At 47.9% G+C, this 16,023-nt stretch overlaps 9 protein-coding genes across 9 annotated transcripts; 3 read left to right on the forward strand and 6 right to left on the reverse strand.

The window, feature by feature from the left end:
- Positions 1-290: 290 nt before the first annotated feature.
- On the forward strand, positions 291-1,310 carry N7537_005048 (uncharacterized protein; the record flags this gene model as incomplete). Its single annotated transcript, XM_056896105.1, has 2 exons — positions 291-493; positions 557-1,310. The coding sequence occupies 2 exons, from the start codon at positions 291-293 to the stop codon at positions 1,308-1,310; spliced, it is 957 nt and encodes a 318-aa protein (XP_056755853.1).
- Positions 1,311-1,789: 479 nt separating this feature from the next.
- On the reverse strand, positions 1,790-2,484 carry N7537_005049 (putative mitochondrial protein sorting (Msf1); the record flags this gene model as incomplete). The annotated part of the gene is made up of 2 exons (XM_056896106.1): positions 2,281-2,484; positions 1,790-2,209 (listed from the first exon to the last, which is right to left on the reverse strand). The coding sequence occupies exons 1-2, from the start codon at positions 2,431-2,433 to the stop codon at positions 1,790-1,792; spliced, it is 573 nt and encodes a 190-aa protein (XP_056755854.1). The 5' UTR covers positions 2,434-2,484.
- Positions 2,485-2,860: 376 nt separating this feature from the next.
- On the forward strand, positions 2,861-3,710 carry N7537_005050 (thioredoxin peroxidase DOT5; the record flags this gene model as incomplete). The annotated part of the gene is made up of 2 exons (XM_056896107.1): positions 2,861-3,248; positions 3,361-3,710. Coding segments are annotated over 2 exons (738 nt in total), but the record flags the coding sequence as incomplete, so codon positions are not given.
- A 241-nt stretch (positions 3,711-3,951) lies between these two features.
- N7537_005051 (oxidoreductase, short-chain dehydrogenase/reductase family) lies at positions 3,952-5,050 on the reverse strand (the record flags this gene model as incomplete). The annotated part of the gene is made up of 4 exons (XM_056896108.1): positions 3,952-4,139; positions 4,187-4,431; positions 4,491-4,929; positions 4,990-5,050. The coding sequence occupies 4 exons, from the start codon at positions 5,048-5,050 to the stop codon at positions 3,952-3,954; spliced, it is 933 nt and encodes a 310-aa protein (XP_056755856.1).
- Positions 5,051-5,997: 947 nt separating this feature from the next.
- N7537_005052 (rRNA-processing protein MPP10) lies at positions 5,998-8,133 on the forward strand (the record flags this gene model as incomplete). The annotated part of the gene is made up of 1 exon (XM_056896109.1): positions 5,998-8,133. The coding sequence occupies one exon, from the start codon at positions 5,998-6,000 to the stop codon at positions 8,131-8,133; it is 2,136 nt and encodes a 711-aa protein (XP_056755857.1).
- An 81-nt stretch (positions 8,134-8,214) lies between these two features.
- Positions 8,215-9,019, reverse strand: N7537_005053 (uncharacterized protein; the record flags this gene model as incomplete). Its single annotated transcript, XM_056896110.1, has 2 exons — positions 8,215-8,692; positions 8,763-9,019. 2 exons carry the CDS (start codon positions 9,017-9,019, stop codon positions 8,215-8,217), a joined length of 735 nt encoding a protein of 244 aa, XP_056755858.1.
- A 790-nt stretch (positions 9,020-9,809) lies between these two features.
- On the reverse strand, positions 9,810-10,394 carry N7537_005054 (DUF1761 domain-containing protein; the record flags this gene model as incomplete). Its single annotated transcript, XM_056896111.1, has 3 exons — positions 9,810-9,944; positions 10,009-10,313; positions 10,379-10,394. 3 exons carry the CDS (start codon positions 10,392-10,394, stop codon positions 9,810-9,812), a joined length of 456 nt encoding a protein of 151 aa, XP_056755859.1.
- A 936-nt stretch (positions 10,395-11,330) lies between these two features.
- On the reverse strand, positions 11,331-12,053 carry N7537_005055 (uncharacterized protein; the record flags this gene model as incomplete). The annotated part of the gene is made up of 3 exons (XM_056896112.1): positions 11,331-11,355; positions 11,409-11,917; positions 11,994-12,053. 3 exons carry the CDS (start codon positions 12,051-12,053, stop codon positions 11,331-11,333), a joined length of 594 nt encoding a protein of 197 aa, XP_056755860.1.
- A 1,337-nt stretch (positions 12,054-13,390) lies between these two features.
- On the reverse strand, positions 13,391-15,372 carry N7537_005056 (uncharacterized protein; the record flags this gene model as incomplete). Its single annotated transcript, XM_056896113.1, has 6 exons — positions 13,391-13,830; positions 13,902-14,390; positions 14,452-14,840; positions 14,897-15,057; positions 15,112-15,118; positions 15,179-15,372. The coding sequence occupies 6 exons, from the start codon at positions 15,370-15,372 to the stop codon at positions 13,391-13,393; spliced, it is 1,680 nt and encodes a 559-aa protein (XP_056755861.1).
- Between the last annotated feature and the right edge of the window lie 651 nt (positions 15,373-16,023).

Genomic DNA, 16,023 nt, shown 5'->3' on the forward strand with positions numbered 1-16,023 from the left:
CCGTATAGGAGGGGGAGGGGATGTGATCGACAGTAAATTACAAAGGGGGTACGGTTACAGTAATCTCCGGCATCACAGTCTGGCTTGCGGGGAACTTCAAATGTTTCTTCAGATCTCCTGAGTCCCAATAACCTTTGAATACACCCCGTGAATACATTGGGGTCTTACCTATTCGCCTATCGGTCTGGTACATCGGGCTTCTTGCTCTCTCGCCTTTTCTGATACCTCCACCTTGTCCTGCGACCCCTGCCCACCCTCGTCCTTTGCTCCGATATTGCCCACCAACGCCAATGATTCCCTCTACATTCGCCCCAGGCATCACGCGGCGGGACACAGCCAAGTCCGGTGGTGGATATGAAGGGGCATATGCGATCCCACCTCCAGTTGTTAGTGGAGGGGGTCTTCTAGGCCCGCAAAGTGCCGGCGCAATCTATCAGCACATCCATGAAATGGCCGCGAAACGGATATCGACTCTGGACTATTTAAGGAAGGCGTAAGTGGATCGCACAGTCCAACCAGACCTGAGCACTACTAATTCATACCATGCTACGTATAGTCATGAAGGACGAGTTTATTGGTTTAATACTGTGCACTTCTCCCGGACTGACATCGCTCGGCTGCCATACTTTGAAGCCCGGAAACTTTCTCGCCGCGCAATCAATTATTTGCTTCTAGGCTTGTCATTGCCAACAATACTTGACGTTAATTCCACGCCATTTGAGTATGTGCGTGCCCTGAATGCTTTACTTCTGGAATTCGAAACATTCCAGTCAGTGCATCCCCCAGATGGGAGCTCCTCGTCAAGCCTTGCAAGGGCCCGCATACCACAAATGTTTAAGCGGGCGACGCATGCAGGTACCAAGACCCGACGCACCAGCTCTGCAAACGAGATCGGACTTCCAATGCAATCCAGTGACCCATCAGACTTGAAGAACATGGCAGGTAATCTCGGGTCGGCTTCCTCTGCCTCGGTCACCTCCTTCCCGCTCACAGAGTCTTCGGATCTTCATCCTGGCGAAGAATACACTTATCTTCTCACGCCATCGTTGCCATTCGAGCCAGACTTCTTTGAGACATTTGCAACGCTGTGTGATGTCTTGATTGACACTTATAGCAGGCTCGCCGCTCTAGTATCATCTCCAGCTGTCTGCACAGTGGCGCTGGGCGAGACATTTTCCAAAGCAGATGCCAGGTTACGAAAGATCATGGTGGCCGGCGCAGTGCGTGAGTTCGAAGACGCGAGCCGAAATAGTGTTAAGAGTGAAGTTGCCGGGGTCAGTCGAGTGGTGCTTGGCGGTTTATTGGGATAGCAGCAAGGTTTAGCTGCTATATATTTGGGTATGGTATTCATGCGTCAGTTTTGACAGGACATATGGTTGGGTTTTTATGAGATATGAGTTTATCGAGCTGAATGTTGTACGATAATGGAATTTCAGATCTAAATTTGAAAGCTTCTAATAATACATCTGTGCCGCCTTCTTGATCGGGGCTACTCAGTACAAAAAGCAGAATATTCAAGGCAACTGGCTCAAAATAACTCAATCCAGAACTTTTCTTGGGCGTGCGGCTTCGTGAGGCGAGAGGTGGTATTCATGAGAAGATTGAAAGAGTCGAGAATCGAAAAAAAGACAGGTTAAGACAAAGAACTCCGCTTGGCGCCACATGCTCGAATATGTAAAACAGACGCCGGGATATGCAGTCGCTTGATGTTGAATGCTGAATGGGGAAAACATGGAATATGATGTCGGGAAGAGATCGCGGAAATTATTATGTCGAGAGTTTGGGACGCTCATGACTGGAGACTTTGCTTTTCAAGCTCGCGTTGTTCGCCGAAGACGCGGCGGCTCATCTCTAGGACGGTTTCGAATCCTTCGCGGCCAATCTTGGCATTTTCACGGAACCGATCCACGCTTGCCTCTTCGACCTTGTTCTTAATCTTTTGCCATCCACCACATAGAGCAGTGATTTTTGCTTCTTGGCTAAATTCGGTTGTGGTGGCTGGGCTAAGGGAGGATTGGCGGTAGATAACAGTTTCACGGACGCTGAGGACGTTCGACCATGTCAGATTGGTGGAGCACATAGTCACCTTCTTTGCGACCGGATCGACATAAGAGACTTCGTAGACGTGAGATGTATTGGTTCCACCGAGAATCGAGAGCACCCATTTTGGTACAGACTGATCGCACGTGATAAGGCGCTCGGTTCGCAACTAAGAGGCAAACGTCAGTACAAAGGTTTCAGGATATTTTGAGAATTCTGGTTCGAGGTTGAATGACTCACAATGCCAGTGCTCGGGTCGATGGTCCGAGAGAGCGTGTCTACACCCACGACGTGTGTAGACTTATCATTCCAAGGACAGTACTTGCGCCAGTTCGCCGTTGATACTTCGTCCCACGAGTAGTCGAACGTGCATGCGGAAGAAAAGACCTTCATAGTGGCGGGTCGCAGTTCACCTCAACGATGCCGTTGGGTCGCGTGATTTTGGGAAAGAATATTTGCGTGAAGACAAGCGCTGTGGCGGATAGGATGGGATAGAATTGGTAGTGTTGGTGAAGCTGACGTAGAGAGGTAAGACTGATTCAAGTCGAAAGTGAGAAATGGGATGTGAATAAGTTGCAGAAGGTGATTTAAGTCTTAAGTCTAGAAGAAATCGGGAGGCAAATATGAGCAAGTCAGGTAGAAGAAAATGGAGAAGAGTGGATTTTAACAATCTAACGTCTGAGGGGAAAATCCTTTTTATTTTTTTTTCCCTTCGGGTCAGGGCCAGGGCGGGTTCGGAGCGCCACAACAGCAGAACGCCACAGTTCCACCGGGTTTTCCCGGTTCTTACCAAGGTGCTTATATAATCAACGGCGCAGCTGCACCGGGCACATATGCAGCTGATATGTTCCAGAACGTCCAATTAAAATCTACTCAATACATATACCTCTCCGGGTCTTTTATATTTTCTCCTTTTCCCCACATCATGGTCGAACTCAGGAAACGCAAGGCGCCAGCCCCACTCCCCGTCACAGAGAAGAAGACCAAACCAGCTCCCAAGCCCAAACAAGACGCAGATGCTATCAATAATGATATTGAAAAAAGCCCCGCGCCAAAGGTCCCTGAGGTGGATGATACAATCGACATAGAAGCTTTTGGTGGCGAGTTTGAGACCAATGAGGGTGAAAAAACAACTTTGAAGAAGCTCCTGGATGAGAGCAAGTCGGGAGTGGTTTTCTTTACCTACCCCAAAGCCTCAACACCTGGCTGTAAGTCCCCATGTCATGCTCAGTGCTTCTCTTGAGAGGACCGGGCTTGTGTTCTTGGCGTAATCTTGCAATCATCCCACTCCCAGCAGACTGCTTACGCCGCTTCGTCCAGGTACCAAGCAAGCTTGCTTGTTCCGTGACAACCACACCCACTTGACTTCTACTGGTCTTTCTATCTACGGTCTCTCAGGAGATTCCCCCAAGGCCAACACCACGTTCAAGACCAGACAAAACCTACCTTACCCTCTCATGTGTGACCCCAAGGCCACTCTTATTGCAGCTATTGGGTTCAAGAAATCTCCCAAGGGTACAACGCGAGGTGTATTTGCCGTGGATAAGAAGGGTAAAGTCTTGCTTCGCGAGGCTGGTGGCCCAGACGCGACTGTGGACGCCGTCCAGAAGATTGTTGCCAATGCGCCTAGTGTGGAAGACACCAAGGAGGAAGGTGATGAAGCAGAGTGATCCAATTCGAGTGATGGTGTACAGTCGCCATCACAACAAGCGACACTAAGATACCAGATATTGCATGCATGGCACCATCTATGGTGGTTTATTTGTTTTGGTGTACGTGCTCGGCGTAGATTATTAGGGGTATGAGGAGCCAGGGACTATCAGATTGTTTTGAATGCCGTGGATTCCAATCTATACAGTTTAAAACACTGGTACAGCATACTTGATTCCTTGTGGATTCCCCAGATTCCCCCTATCCATTGACCATCATACCTCCGTTGGGATGCAAACACTGTCCGGAAATATAGCTGCTGTCCTGGCTTGCGAGGAAAACGAAACATGTTGCGACTTCGCTAGGTTGACCGGGTCGACCTATTGGCACTGTATGGAACTGTTCCATAGCCTCGGTTTGCATTGTTGCGGGAATCAGGGGCGTCCAGACTTGTCTTATTAGCATTTGACTTGGAATAGGGATATGGAGGACCTACTTGGACCCGGACAAACACAATTGACCCGAATGCCCTTCTTCAACTGCTGGTTTGACAAGCCGCGAGTAAATGCGACAATTGCTCCTTTAGTTGAGGTGTAATCCAGGAGATCACCTCGGCCAATATACGGATTGACGGAAGCGCAATTGATGATAGTAGATCCCTTCTGCATATGAGGAAGAGCATATTTGGAAAGATAAAAGAAGGAATGAATGTTGGTGTCAAATGTCTTCTCCCACTGGGATCTTTTCTCGGGTTAGAAGATGTATTGGCCGAAGAGCAATGATAATTTAGGGCAACTCACTCCTCGAGCTCGCTAATATCGCTCAGCATGTCTTGGAACGCCGCGTTGTTCACGAGAATGTCAATGCGACCCAGCTTTTCCAAGGTTACATTGATGACCTTTTGACAATTCTCCTTCTTGCGAATATCAAGAGCGAGAGTATGGCACTGCTGTCCATATTGTTCGACTCTCTTTTTTGTCTCTTGGGCATCCGACTCTTCTTCTGGCAAGTAAACGATGACACTTGAGGCACCCTCCATTGCAAACAGGATTGCAACTGCCCGGCCAATTCCTGAATCACCACCGGTGATGATTGCTCTCTTTCCTTCGAGCTTGCCAGCAGCTTTGTAGATCTGATAACCGTAATCCTCAGTAGGAATATGAGTAGACACAGGCTTGGGCTCTCCCATGTCAGACTGCAAACCCGGCTTTGTCAAGTGTTGAATAGGAATCTTGTGGCCTATATGATAATGAAGTGTCGTGTTAGAAATCAATTCTTAGACAAACAACACTTACTCACCTGGCGCAAATTGGGATTTAGACCCACTGGCCTCTCGCTCGATGGACTGGGTAACGGGCATATTGGCCGGCTAGTGCGTGAATACGATTAAGTGTGATGGATACAGACGACTTTTGTAAATTTGTAGATATGGTACAGATATCCATGCAGGAAACCACCATTTAAATAAGACATATGACATATGGCCACCAAAAACCAAAGCAAAGCCATCAATGTCACTATGATGGTCTGCTTACATTCCACCTCTTCCACCCTTCGCCTATATTGAGGCAATATACAACATACAAGCTATGAGCCACCCAGTTGTTCTAGACCTTTTCTGTGGCGGTGGTTTAATCGAACAGGTTGGACGATTCGACCCTTCATTGTTGTACCCATAAGTTGCCCATTCTAGGAACGACCTGTACATCCAATTAAACGAGATGTTTGATGCTTGGATGACACCTCTTTCTTCCGTTTTGATATCTATACCTGAACTGCTTTTGTGCCACGCTTGCCGTCGGGGTTATCAATCTGTGTATGACAGGGGTTTGGCGTCATTAGGTTGTGGCGTTCTTCACCTAGTGAGCTCGAAAGTACAACAATCCAAACTGCTTTTATCATATTAAATTTCTGTGGGAATAATATGATGTATTTCTTCTTTTTGCTTGTTAGAGGAGAACAAAGAAAGAGAATAGGGAAACATTGACCAAGCACTAAACACACACATATAAATACTTCTTAGGCCGGTATATTTGAGTGGTTTCCAATGGCCTTAGCTTAAAGATTGCTGTTTTTGTTATTGCTACAAAATATGAAGTGATTCCATCATAAGGAAGCCATAGTAAATCAGTGTACAGAGTACTAGTAGGTGTTCTAGTTGGAGGATATTATATACTGGCGATCCTTATCTTATCAACCAGCAATTTGATTGGCCGTCGACCGTCCGCCCGGCGATAATTTTTTCTATTGCGCTTTCCGCTTCTTGAGACTCTTGGTATTCCAACAAATTGCCTGGCTCTTTTCACAATGGCGAAAGGGCAGTCCAAATCTAAGTCCGTATCGGTTGATACCGCCAAACCCTCCGAACAGATGGCTCTCTCGTCCGCTCTGTCCTCACCATGGGGGTTCCTCCGTCCCACGAACGATTTACATACGACCGTCGTGGATTCTGCAAAGCACATTCTGGACTCCCTCGCCGGTTCTGTCGTGGACTCCCAGACCGCTCGTAAGCAACTCAACAAAAAGCGCAAACGGTCAGACCTCGAATCGGATTCAGTCACCCAGCTCCAATTGAAGAACCTCTATGTGGACGGTTTCACCTCGAATCAAATATGGGAGCAAGCAACACGGATTCTCGAGTCGACTGGCGACGAGATTGAGCGCGATATCACATTGATTGCCCAACATGGCGGCTACATGGAGTCGGCCGACTCCGAGCAGCTCGAGGATATCTCTGACCCCGAGGGTGCGCAAAGCGACAGCGACAGCCACGAGAGCATGCTTGAAGATCTCTCCGAGGGTTCAGGCGCCGAAGACGATCTCGACGAAGAATCTGACCAAAAGATCGATATGGGATCTGACGATGAGATGGAAGACATTGAAGACATGGACGATGATAATTCCTCAGTTGGCTCCGCCGAAGGAGAACCCGAAGTATTTGTCGAGGATAAATTTGGACTGAACGACGGGTTCTTCTCCATCGACGACTTCAACAAACAGTCTGAGGCTTTCGAGAGACAGGATGCCACAGGAGGACCCGAGCAGAATGAGGACAGCGACGAGGAGGATCTCGACTGGCATTCGAACCCGTTGATGGCTGGGAACGCTGCGACCATTCGTGATAAATCCAATAATTCACGCCCAACAGAAAAGGAAGACGAGAGCATGGATGATAGTGAGGAGGAGGGGCCGACTTTCGGTAATGCCGATCTTCACGGCGACTCCGATTCCGATGATGAAGATGCCGCAGACATGGAAGACGATGAAGCCACTGCCTGGGTAAACACCAGTGATATCAAATACGCCGATTTCTTCGCGCCTCCACCCCGCAAAGCTTCCAACAAGAAACACCGCGCCCTCCCGAAAACCCAACCCGATGAACCGGCAGTCGATGAGAGTGATGTCAAACGCGCTATGGACGACGTTCGACGGGATTTGTTTGACGATGCTGATGCGGACTCCGCCGAAGAAGATGAGGAGAATCCTGACGGATCTGCAGACCCTACCGCTCCACGCTCAACACATGAGAAGCAGAGGGCACGGATCGCAGATGAAATTCGTCGTCTGGAGGCGGCCAATGTGGCCAAGAAAGAATGGATGTATACTGGTGAGGCCAGAGCTGCCGAGAGACCCGTCAATTCTCTCATCGAAGAAGACCTCGACTTTGAACGAATTGGAAAGCCTGTTCCCGTCAACACCAACGAGACCACCGAGGACATCGAAGAACTAGTCAAGCGCCGAATCCTCGCCATGGAGTTCGATGAAGTCATCCGCCGTCGGCCAGGCGCCGAGGGTCAGCAAGCCGGAAGAAAACCCCGCTTCGAGCTGGATGATACCAAGCCGCAACAGGGTCTGGCCGAGATGTATGAAACCGAACATCTTCGCGCTAATGATCCCAACTTCGTGGATACTAAGGACCGCAAGTTGATGCGGGAACATGCCGAGATCACCAGCCTTTGGAACGAGATCAGCTCTCAATTGGATACGCTATGCAACTGGCACTACAAGCCCAAGGTCGCCCAAGCAAGCATCAACGTCGTTACCGATGCGCCAACAATCATGATGGAAGAGGCACGCCCAACGGCTGGTGGTGCTGCCGGTGGCCCTGTTGGACTTGCACCACAGGAGATCTACACACCCGGTGACGAAGGCCGAGTTAAGGGAGAGGTGGTCCTCAAGACCGGCGCGTCAATCTCCAAGGAGGAGATGACCCGTGAGCAGAAGGCCAAGAATAGACGCCAGAATAAGCAAACCCAAAAGAAGGCCGATGCTGCCAAACCTACTCAGGAAAAGACTGGCAAGGCAGCCGAGAAGCAACAGATGATTTCAGACCTGAAGAAGGGAGGAGTCAAGGTCATTGACAAGGAGGGTCGTATGACGAATATTGACGGCGGCTCTGTCCACGAGGGCGCCAAAAACAGAGGAGACAATCTGAAGTTGTAAGGGGTGAATTAAAGGGCCAGTATGTACTATCCAGGAGTCATATTTCTTCTACATAAAATCTATTTTCTAGCATTGCACATATCATCTTGTGTCACTTTTCTGGTCAAGACGTTTGGCACGTATCGTGTAGAGAAATATGTTCTCTCTGTTATACGCTTCAGCCCCAGGATCGTCCCGGACTTGCTCCATTTCGAATGCCCTTTTCGCCATCTTCATGAACCGCATATCAGCACGTCTGCGACGCTTGTAACAAAAGTAACAGACCGAGTTGGGTCCTAGGAGGTCCTGGAGCGTGGTGATCAAGAGAGGGAATGCCGGCTCGAAATAGACGCAGTCTGCCGCAATGATGACATCTGGTTTCGAAGGAATCTGGTTTGGGATCGGTTCTCCCCAGTTAAGTATCGCAGCAGTCGCATTCGCGCCGAGATTGTTTAGTTGGATGTTGGACTTCATTAGGGAAAACATAGGCTCTTGGTCTGTGATATAAATCGGCTGTTCGATATGACACCCGCGTGCCACGGCGAGTCCAACAAGGCCACCTCCAGCGCCAAGTTCCACGCTATTGAAAGATTGGATTAGGACGAAACGAGAAGAAATGGAAATGTGCCCCGGTTCGGGCAGTCACCCACATTGTTTTGTCGGATAGATCGGTGGCGTGACGACTGAGGAGGTATTTGGCCAAGGCCATCCCGGCTGGCCATAATTGGCCACCGCATCCATCTTTAAGATCTTCTTTTAGTAGCAATGGTTCTTTGAGGAGGCCGTCGAATGAGACGTCTGTGGTCACTGCGGCTTTGAGTTCGCGTGGAGGGGCCAGGGAATCGTTGACTCTAAGTCCATCTGGACTTGAGGGTGGGCTCGATTCTGGGCCCGGGAGAGTCGGCATTGGTATCTCTATCATTCTTCGGAATATTTGTGAAATTGTTGATTGTTGATTGTTAAGCGGAGAAAGTTTTTAGTGGGGGATCTCCTAAGTAGCTTATCGCAAATTAGACCTAGAAGGATCACATGATTGGTTGGGTGGCGATTTGGCTATTAATATGGATCGAATGTAAGAGCAAAATCAAAAGATTGAAATTGTGTGGTTTTTCTTAGTTTGTGCAAGTCAATATTCGAGGTCTACCATGTGCATTGTATATACACTAAATCCAGCCAAGACAAGCTTGGGCCCGTGCGAACGTAGATCTATGTTGATACTCGTGTTCTTATTGACGTAATAGGTCATCGAGGGTTGTTTTAAAAGTAAATACTAATAATGATTTACTAGATCTAAATATGGCTATATACAACATACAAAAAAGGTACCATAAAGCTTGCGTGGGGACTTTTTATCGAATGAGACTTGGCGATCTATGTGGGTTCACTTTTTACCTAATTACTCGATGACCTTGAAATATGGATCTAACGTCTACCTACCAGAGCACAGGACTGTCAAACAGGACTATCAAGAGTGTTACATCCATGCTTTGAGTGTTCAACAGCCGACTATAGGCCCCAACACAATAAAAACTACATGCCACGAGCAGTAGGAAAGAAAATTGGAATACATTGATGTCATTGTCGTGTACATTTACATCCATTAACTAAGTGTTAAGTTAAGCGCAAGCTTGAGGTACATCTGATCACAACCAGCCAGAAGTTCTTGCTTGACCAATCATCTCACAATTTTCAATCCTTTAGTCGAATGGGTGAGTACGTGTTCCCCACCAGGTGAGGAACAAACTGAGTCCAACAGTCTCGAACACTCTCGAAACCGCACCGACAGCGATAGTATCGAGGGGTCGCTTCTCGGAGAAGACCTGGCTCACAACCTATATATATTCGTCAGAGGAATTGTCTGGGGGGGTTGTAAAGGAGGATTAATTGGGAACGTACGCCTGGAGCTGAGCTTGCGAAGAAAATAAGTGTACCTAGGTATGCAGCACCCTTATAGCTCAGTGTACCGGTGGCATTGATCAGTGCAGCGACACCGTAGGTCTGCACGGCACTTCCAACAAGGGAGCTTCCCCAGGCTGCGGCTGCGCCGGCAGCCTCCTTGGACTTGATGAATTCCTCCTTGGAGTTGGCGGCTTGAGCGCGGTGGTAGGTGTCACCGAAGACGGGGGCTAGGATTCCCAGGGAGGCAGTGTGGGTGAAGATTGTACCCAGCGCAATGGCGGAAGGTTTCACGGGGGGGAGATCTATATGGTAGAGGTTGTGAGTTTCCAAGTAGAGGATAATGAGGATAATTAGGATATCAACTCACAATGCAGAGTAGTCATTTTGAAGTTATTAGGAGTAGTTGTAGAGAGGAAGTAAAGTCGAAGAGCCAAAGTACTTTAAGTACAGGGCGTTTCTGCAACCAGGGTTTGTGAGGTGACGTCGTCATGATTCAGCGCGTAGGATGCGGAGGGCCATGACGTCAACTCGCATTATGGGGTTAGCTACTTTGCACATTCAAGGTTTTTAGACGAGATCAAGATGGGGAATGTTGGAGACTTATCGTACAAAATAAGTTCAAATGAGCTACGTTATGTGTAAATTAATCAATTACGCTGTAGGCGAACCCTTGGGGGTCCTCGAGAAGTATGCAGGTGCACCATTATAGATCATTATTTCGCCATCTAGATGAGATCGCACATCAATTAATTTTCATGAAGAACTTCTTCGTTGGAAACTAGCCTAAGTCATCTAGAAAGGTTCATCAATACCGGGCTCCTGTATGATTCGTTCCCCTCTGAGGTGCCATCGGCACTATCCATGCCAGATCCGGACATGTATGTAGATCAAGGGTGATTGGCAAGTTGGCAAGTTGGCAAGCCCGCAATACATGACACATATAGTACAATATATAGCAAAAGACCACATTAGATCCACAGGGCCGTTTTACACAATTTCAATTTTCATATTCCCCTTTCAGTTCTACATCTAACCCAGAACTTGATTGTGTTTTCTGGGGATCTTTCAAGCGGGGACAAAAAGCTGGGTCCAATCAAAGTCCAAGGATGTACGATATACTCTCTTTTACCACCTAATGGTGCTGCACAGCTGCTTTATGTGTATGAATGGTATTCCACTAGTGCCTATTGTCAATAAAACAAAATGTGAGCACCTCGGGTATGTGTTTATAGCTGCTACTTGCTGAACTTGCAATTGCGACTCGAAAGTTATGAAAACTAAAATGAAAATGTATTTCCTTGCAGAATGTGCTGGTCTAATCAAACAAAGGTGCGGCAGGTATATCTGCGTAAAATGGTTAGCCCGGATCGATAGAATGGAGAATTGAAGATACATACTTCTCGGGGTAGCCGTTCTCTGTACCAAGCTCGTACTTGGATTGTGAAGGCTTCGGGGCAGCGTTGATGTTGGCAGGGTTGGGAGGCAAGCCATTGGCACCCAAAACACCCTGAACGCTCTTCTTATCTTGCTCAAAGAGAGCCGCGAGGCCGCGTTCTTCGCCCTGCTCCTTGACAGCAATCAACTGCTGCTCTCCAGCCTGTCCAATTTTGAGAACATCGTCCTTGGGGGCTGCCTTGCTTCCGACTGTGAGCAGACTAACGGCGTCGGCCTGGCGCACGGTGCTCAGCTGGGGGTAGCTCCTCCGGACGTCCCGCTTCCAGTATGGGTTGTCGGCGATATCGCCCGCGGGGAAGGTGACTGGGTCATCGTAGGCAAGAGGGGGTACAGATCCCGGGGTGGGGGTACGGAATTGAGAGTTCAGAGGAATACCCGTGGAACGTTCAGGGTCAACAGCGAGAAGGCGACGAATGCGCTCCCAGATTCCGGTGGACTGGACTGTGTATTTCTAGACCGAGAAGAGGATTAGCACTTAACACACGGCCGTGGAGTCTGATCTCCTTCTTCCTATCAATATGGCCTACCTGGCTGATAGAGATGACATTGGATGCCGACTTGGCGGCATTCACGATACCGCGGGCCATGGTGAGAAGACTCTGACCTATGAGTTAATATCAGCCCATTGACACACAAAGTCCCGGAAGTTGTGAGGGGCAGAATTGGGTCTGTGTCCTCGAGTCATTTGACTTACTGCCTGAAATCCCTGAAATCCGTCAAGAGTCCGTAACAAGCCTTTAGATTGAGCCGGTGCGTCGAGGTAACTCCGGAGGTGCGATCACTGGCACGGATTATCTTGTTGCCGAGCCACCACACAAATTCTTGTATTAGTAATTCGACTGATAGTCTTCAGCTTTCAATGATTGGCAAAAGCAACGGGCTCAATATGATGAGTCTATGTCTTTCAATAAGAAAATACTGGAACAGGGGTTACTAGAGAGAGCATAAGGGTGGAAGAACGAGGAGTGCTGAGGGAGCGGTACTACTAAACCGTTGACACCTTAGGCGTCAATCTCTTGTCGCCGTATCGTAAGCATACGGGGTCCAATCAATGGGGTTCAAATCTCAGTATTTCTGTATCGGTTGTTATGGAGCCTTGACTGCATAACATAAATTACAAAACATGGAGGATCAATAAATCCTCCGGTATGCCGATGTCCTTGCGCCGACATCTATAACAATGATGTTTCGGCCTTCAGATCGAGACTTCAGATGACGCTTAAATAGAGAAACCTTCCGATATTGTGCTTCTTTTTGACCGCAGAGTAAAACTGGGCACGCCCCTGGGTATTACCCGGCGGCGAACGACCGGGCGTTCACTTCTACAAGCGGACTTATAGGTGGCTTTATCAAGGATAATGAAGAGTTTCGAGAATTTATGGTAGTCAGTGTTACATTAAACCTGGCTCTGACGGTAAATCTACATAATCACGAACTTTCGCATATTTCCATAGACTAGTTACATAGATAGGTGTGATCTATAGAGGCGACTAGACGATACTGCTAAATAATTAGATATCCAGATGAACCAGAAGCTTGTCAATAACTTCTTACGACTTCATTGTCGCGTGGCCCGGTAGTTACACTAACTACGTATGTAATTTCAAGCTTCCCGATATAAATTGCCCCCTTAGCCTCCCAGAAGTCAAATCCTCAAACTAGCCGTAGTATTCCAATGGATTTTTCGGCCTTGATCCATATTCGACTTCGATATAATTTGAATGTACATGGTATGGAGTCTCTTGAACGGCAAGGAGAAAATATTTCGTCCATGTGGTACGAAAATATAAATATAAATACAGACAATCATTAAGCGATTAATATAATCGTAACTGTTTCATTCAATGTCGAGAAAACATCTATGGATGATCTTCTAGTGAAACATGTCGTTAAAGAAATATCTATCTAAACAAAATATAAGTGACTAGAAAAGCCACGCGAGACTTTTTCTGTAAACCTTCTTCCAGCCAGACAAGTTCTGTTCCTCGATGGCCATCATAGCCACGTATTCGGCCTCTTCGCGGTCAATTTCGGCCTTGCCAGTCCAGATATCGGCATTGTGGGGCTTGACAATCTCAGTCCTCTTCCAAAGCTTCCACCCAGCAAAGGCCATGACATAGAGGGGGATTCCAATGTATGAAGTGATGAAGGTCTTGTAGTCAAAGTTGCCGTATTTTTCCGGGTTGTGGATAAACACACCGAAGCTACGAGTGAAGACCACCAAGACACAGAAAAACAGCGCAACGCAGGAACCGATGATTCCCAGGGGAGCCTTGTAGGCCAGTGTTGCCTCGTCGACACCCTGTGCACGTCGGGCGCGGATGAAGAAGATGTGAGTAATCAAGAGGGAGATCCATGTCAGCACTGTGATAGCAGGTCAGCATACTGGACAAATTTCGAGTTATTTCTGGGAGAATCGAGGGAAGGGAACTTACACCCGAAGATTGACACCATGTCGGTGAAGTATCCGAAAACATCCTTGGAGCCACTAGAGACACTCATAAAGGCGAGCAAGCAGAAAGAGGATGATAGTGCCAGAGCATAGATTGGGACACCAGCTCGGTTTGTGCGAGCAAAGATTTTAGGGGCCTTCTTCTCGCGGGCAAGACCGTACAGAGTTCGAGTCGCAATGTACAGATCGGAGTTGGCGGCGGAAAACACAAACACCAGGATACAGCCGTTGATGATGTGAGGAAGAGCGGCGACTTGCTTCATTGCCACCACGAAAGGAGAGGCAGCAGCAGAGCTCTTGGCCTTGGTTGCGAAGACCAGATCTGGAGAGTTGTATGGAACCAGCATACCGAGGAAGAGCACGCTGAGAATGTAGAACACAATAATTCGCCAGAAGGTGAGCTTGATGGCTTTGGGGATGGTCTTCCGGGGGTTCTGAGCCTCTCCGACGGTCACACCAATAAGTTCGGTACCTGGTAAAAAAAGAAAATTAGAAGGTGAGATGGGGTAATTTCAATCACAGAATGCCCATACCGAGGAATGCAAAGGTGGCCTGCACCATGGTCGACCAGAAAGCAAGGAATTTTCCAAGGGAACCACCGGTGTATTTAGTAGCGAAGGCGCCAGGTTCACTCCAGTAACGGAAACCTCTCCTGTCGTGGTCGGGACCACCACCAAGTGCAAAGATGAAAGAGCACAGAATGAGTCCCAGAATGACAATCACCTTGAAGGATGAGAGCCAAAACTCGAGTTCACCGAAAATCTTGACGCCGAAGTAATTGATGACGATAATTGCCACCATAAAGATGGCAATCCAAACACCAGGATTGACATTCTCTGCCGATGTTTTCGGCCAATAGGTAATGACTAAAGCGGCGGCAGTGAGTTGGGTAGGTGGTAGGATAATATATTTGAGGTAGTAGCTAGGAGATGATTAGATTCGCCGATTTATATTAGCTGGAGAATGAATTGTACTCACCACCATCCGAGGGTGAATCCGAGAGCAGGGTCACAGAAACGGCCAGCGTAACCAGTGAAACCGGAAGACAATGGTAGCCAAGCAGCCATTTCACCCAGTCCACACATGACCGTCCAAACGACGAAACCCATAAAGCAGTATGCAATAAGCAAAGATCCAGGCTGATTGAAAATGATTAGTTAATTGAAAAGATAAATTGGATGAATATCACATACTCCGGCTCTGAAGGTTCCAAATTACAGTCAGTGGTGCTTCATAAACGATTGCATCAGAAAAACTCACGTCAAAGCGCTGCCAGTACCAACAACCAATCCAGTGCCGATTGCACCACCGATGGCAATCATAGAAATGTGACGAGCCTTGAGCTCTCTGTGAAGCTGAACCGGCTCATCCTCTACACTTTCTTTAAAATCTCCCGAGGTGTCAATGTAGTCGGGTTGCGCCTCGAGGGCGTTAATCTCGTCTGGGTGCCCCATCTTGCTATAAGCCGAATCGAGAATTCAAAGATGAATAGAATCAGACCAAGACAGCGGGGGCCGCGAGGATTAAATGTACCAGCCCAGCACACAGTTTTTAAGCGAATTCCGGGGTCACATTTTACGGTTATCTATGTATCTCCTGTTTCGCCCCTTCCGGTGGACACCAAATCCTGGAGAGGGCCATGTGGGGTTATGTCAGGTTCATGATCCAGTATTTCCTTTATGTAACTTTTTCCTCTGGGAAGCGGATAAAAAGTCAATTTGCGAATATATCCCGGGGCCTTCGGGGCAATAACTGATCTTATTGGTCTTACCATTTTCTCCAACTCATTCCCCCGCAATATTTCCCCCACAGAATTGAATACATGACAGCAAGAAACTGTTTCCCCCATTGAATGTATTCGTATCTTTTAAAGTTGTTCCTTGGCCCGCTTAGAAAGTCCTATACAGGCTTTGGAAAGGTTAGCATAGCCTCGCAGTATCTGGTCCGGTAAATGTGCCAAGTCCAGCCACTCTGGGTGGTGGTGTTGGTGTGCTTGGCACTCTTGGCACTCTTGGCACGCTTACCTACGGGATAAGAAAATCTCGACTACGGAGTAAATGATAGCGAGATCTACAACATATATACCGGCCCACATGCTCAATCCT

This window comes from Penicillium hordei (assembly GCF_028827395.1).
Source record: "Penicillium hordei strain IBT 12815 chromosome Unknown utg000002l_segment0_segment0, whole genome shotgun sequence".
Classification (NCBI taxonomy): domain Eukaryota; kingdom Fungi; phylum Ascomycota; class Eurotiomycetes; order Eurotiales; family Aspergillaceae; genus Penicillium; species Penicillium hordei.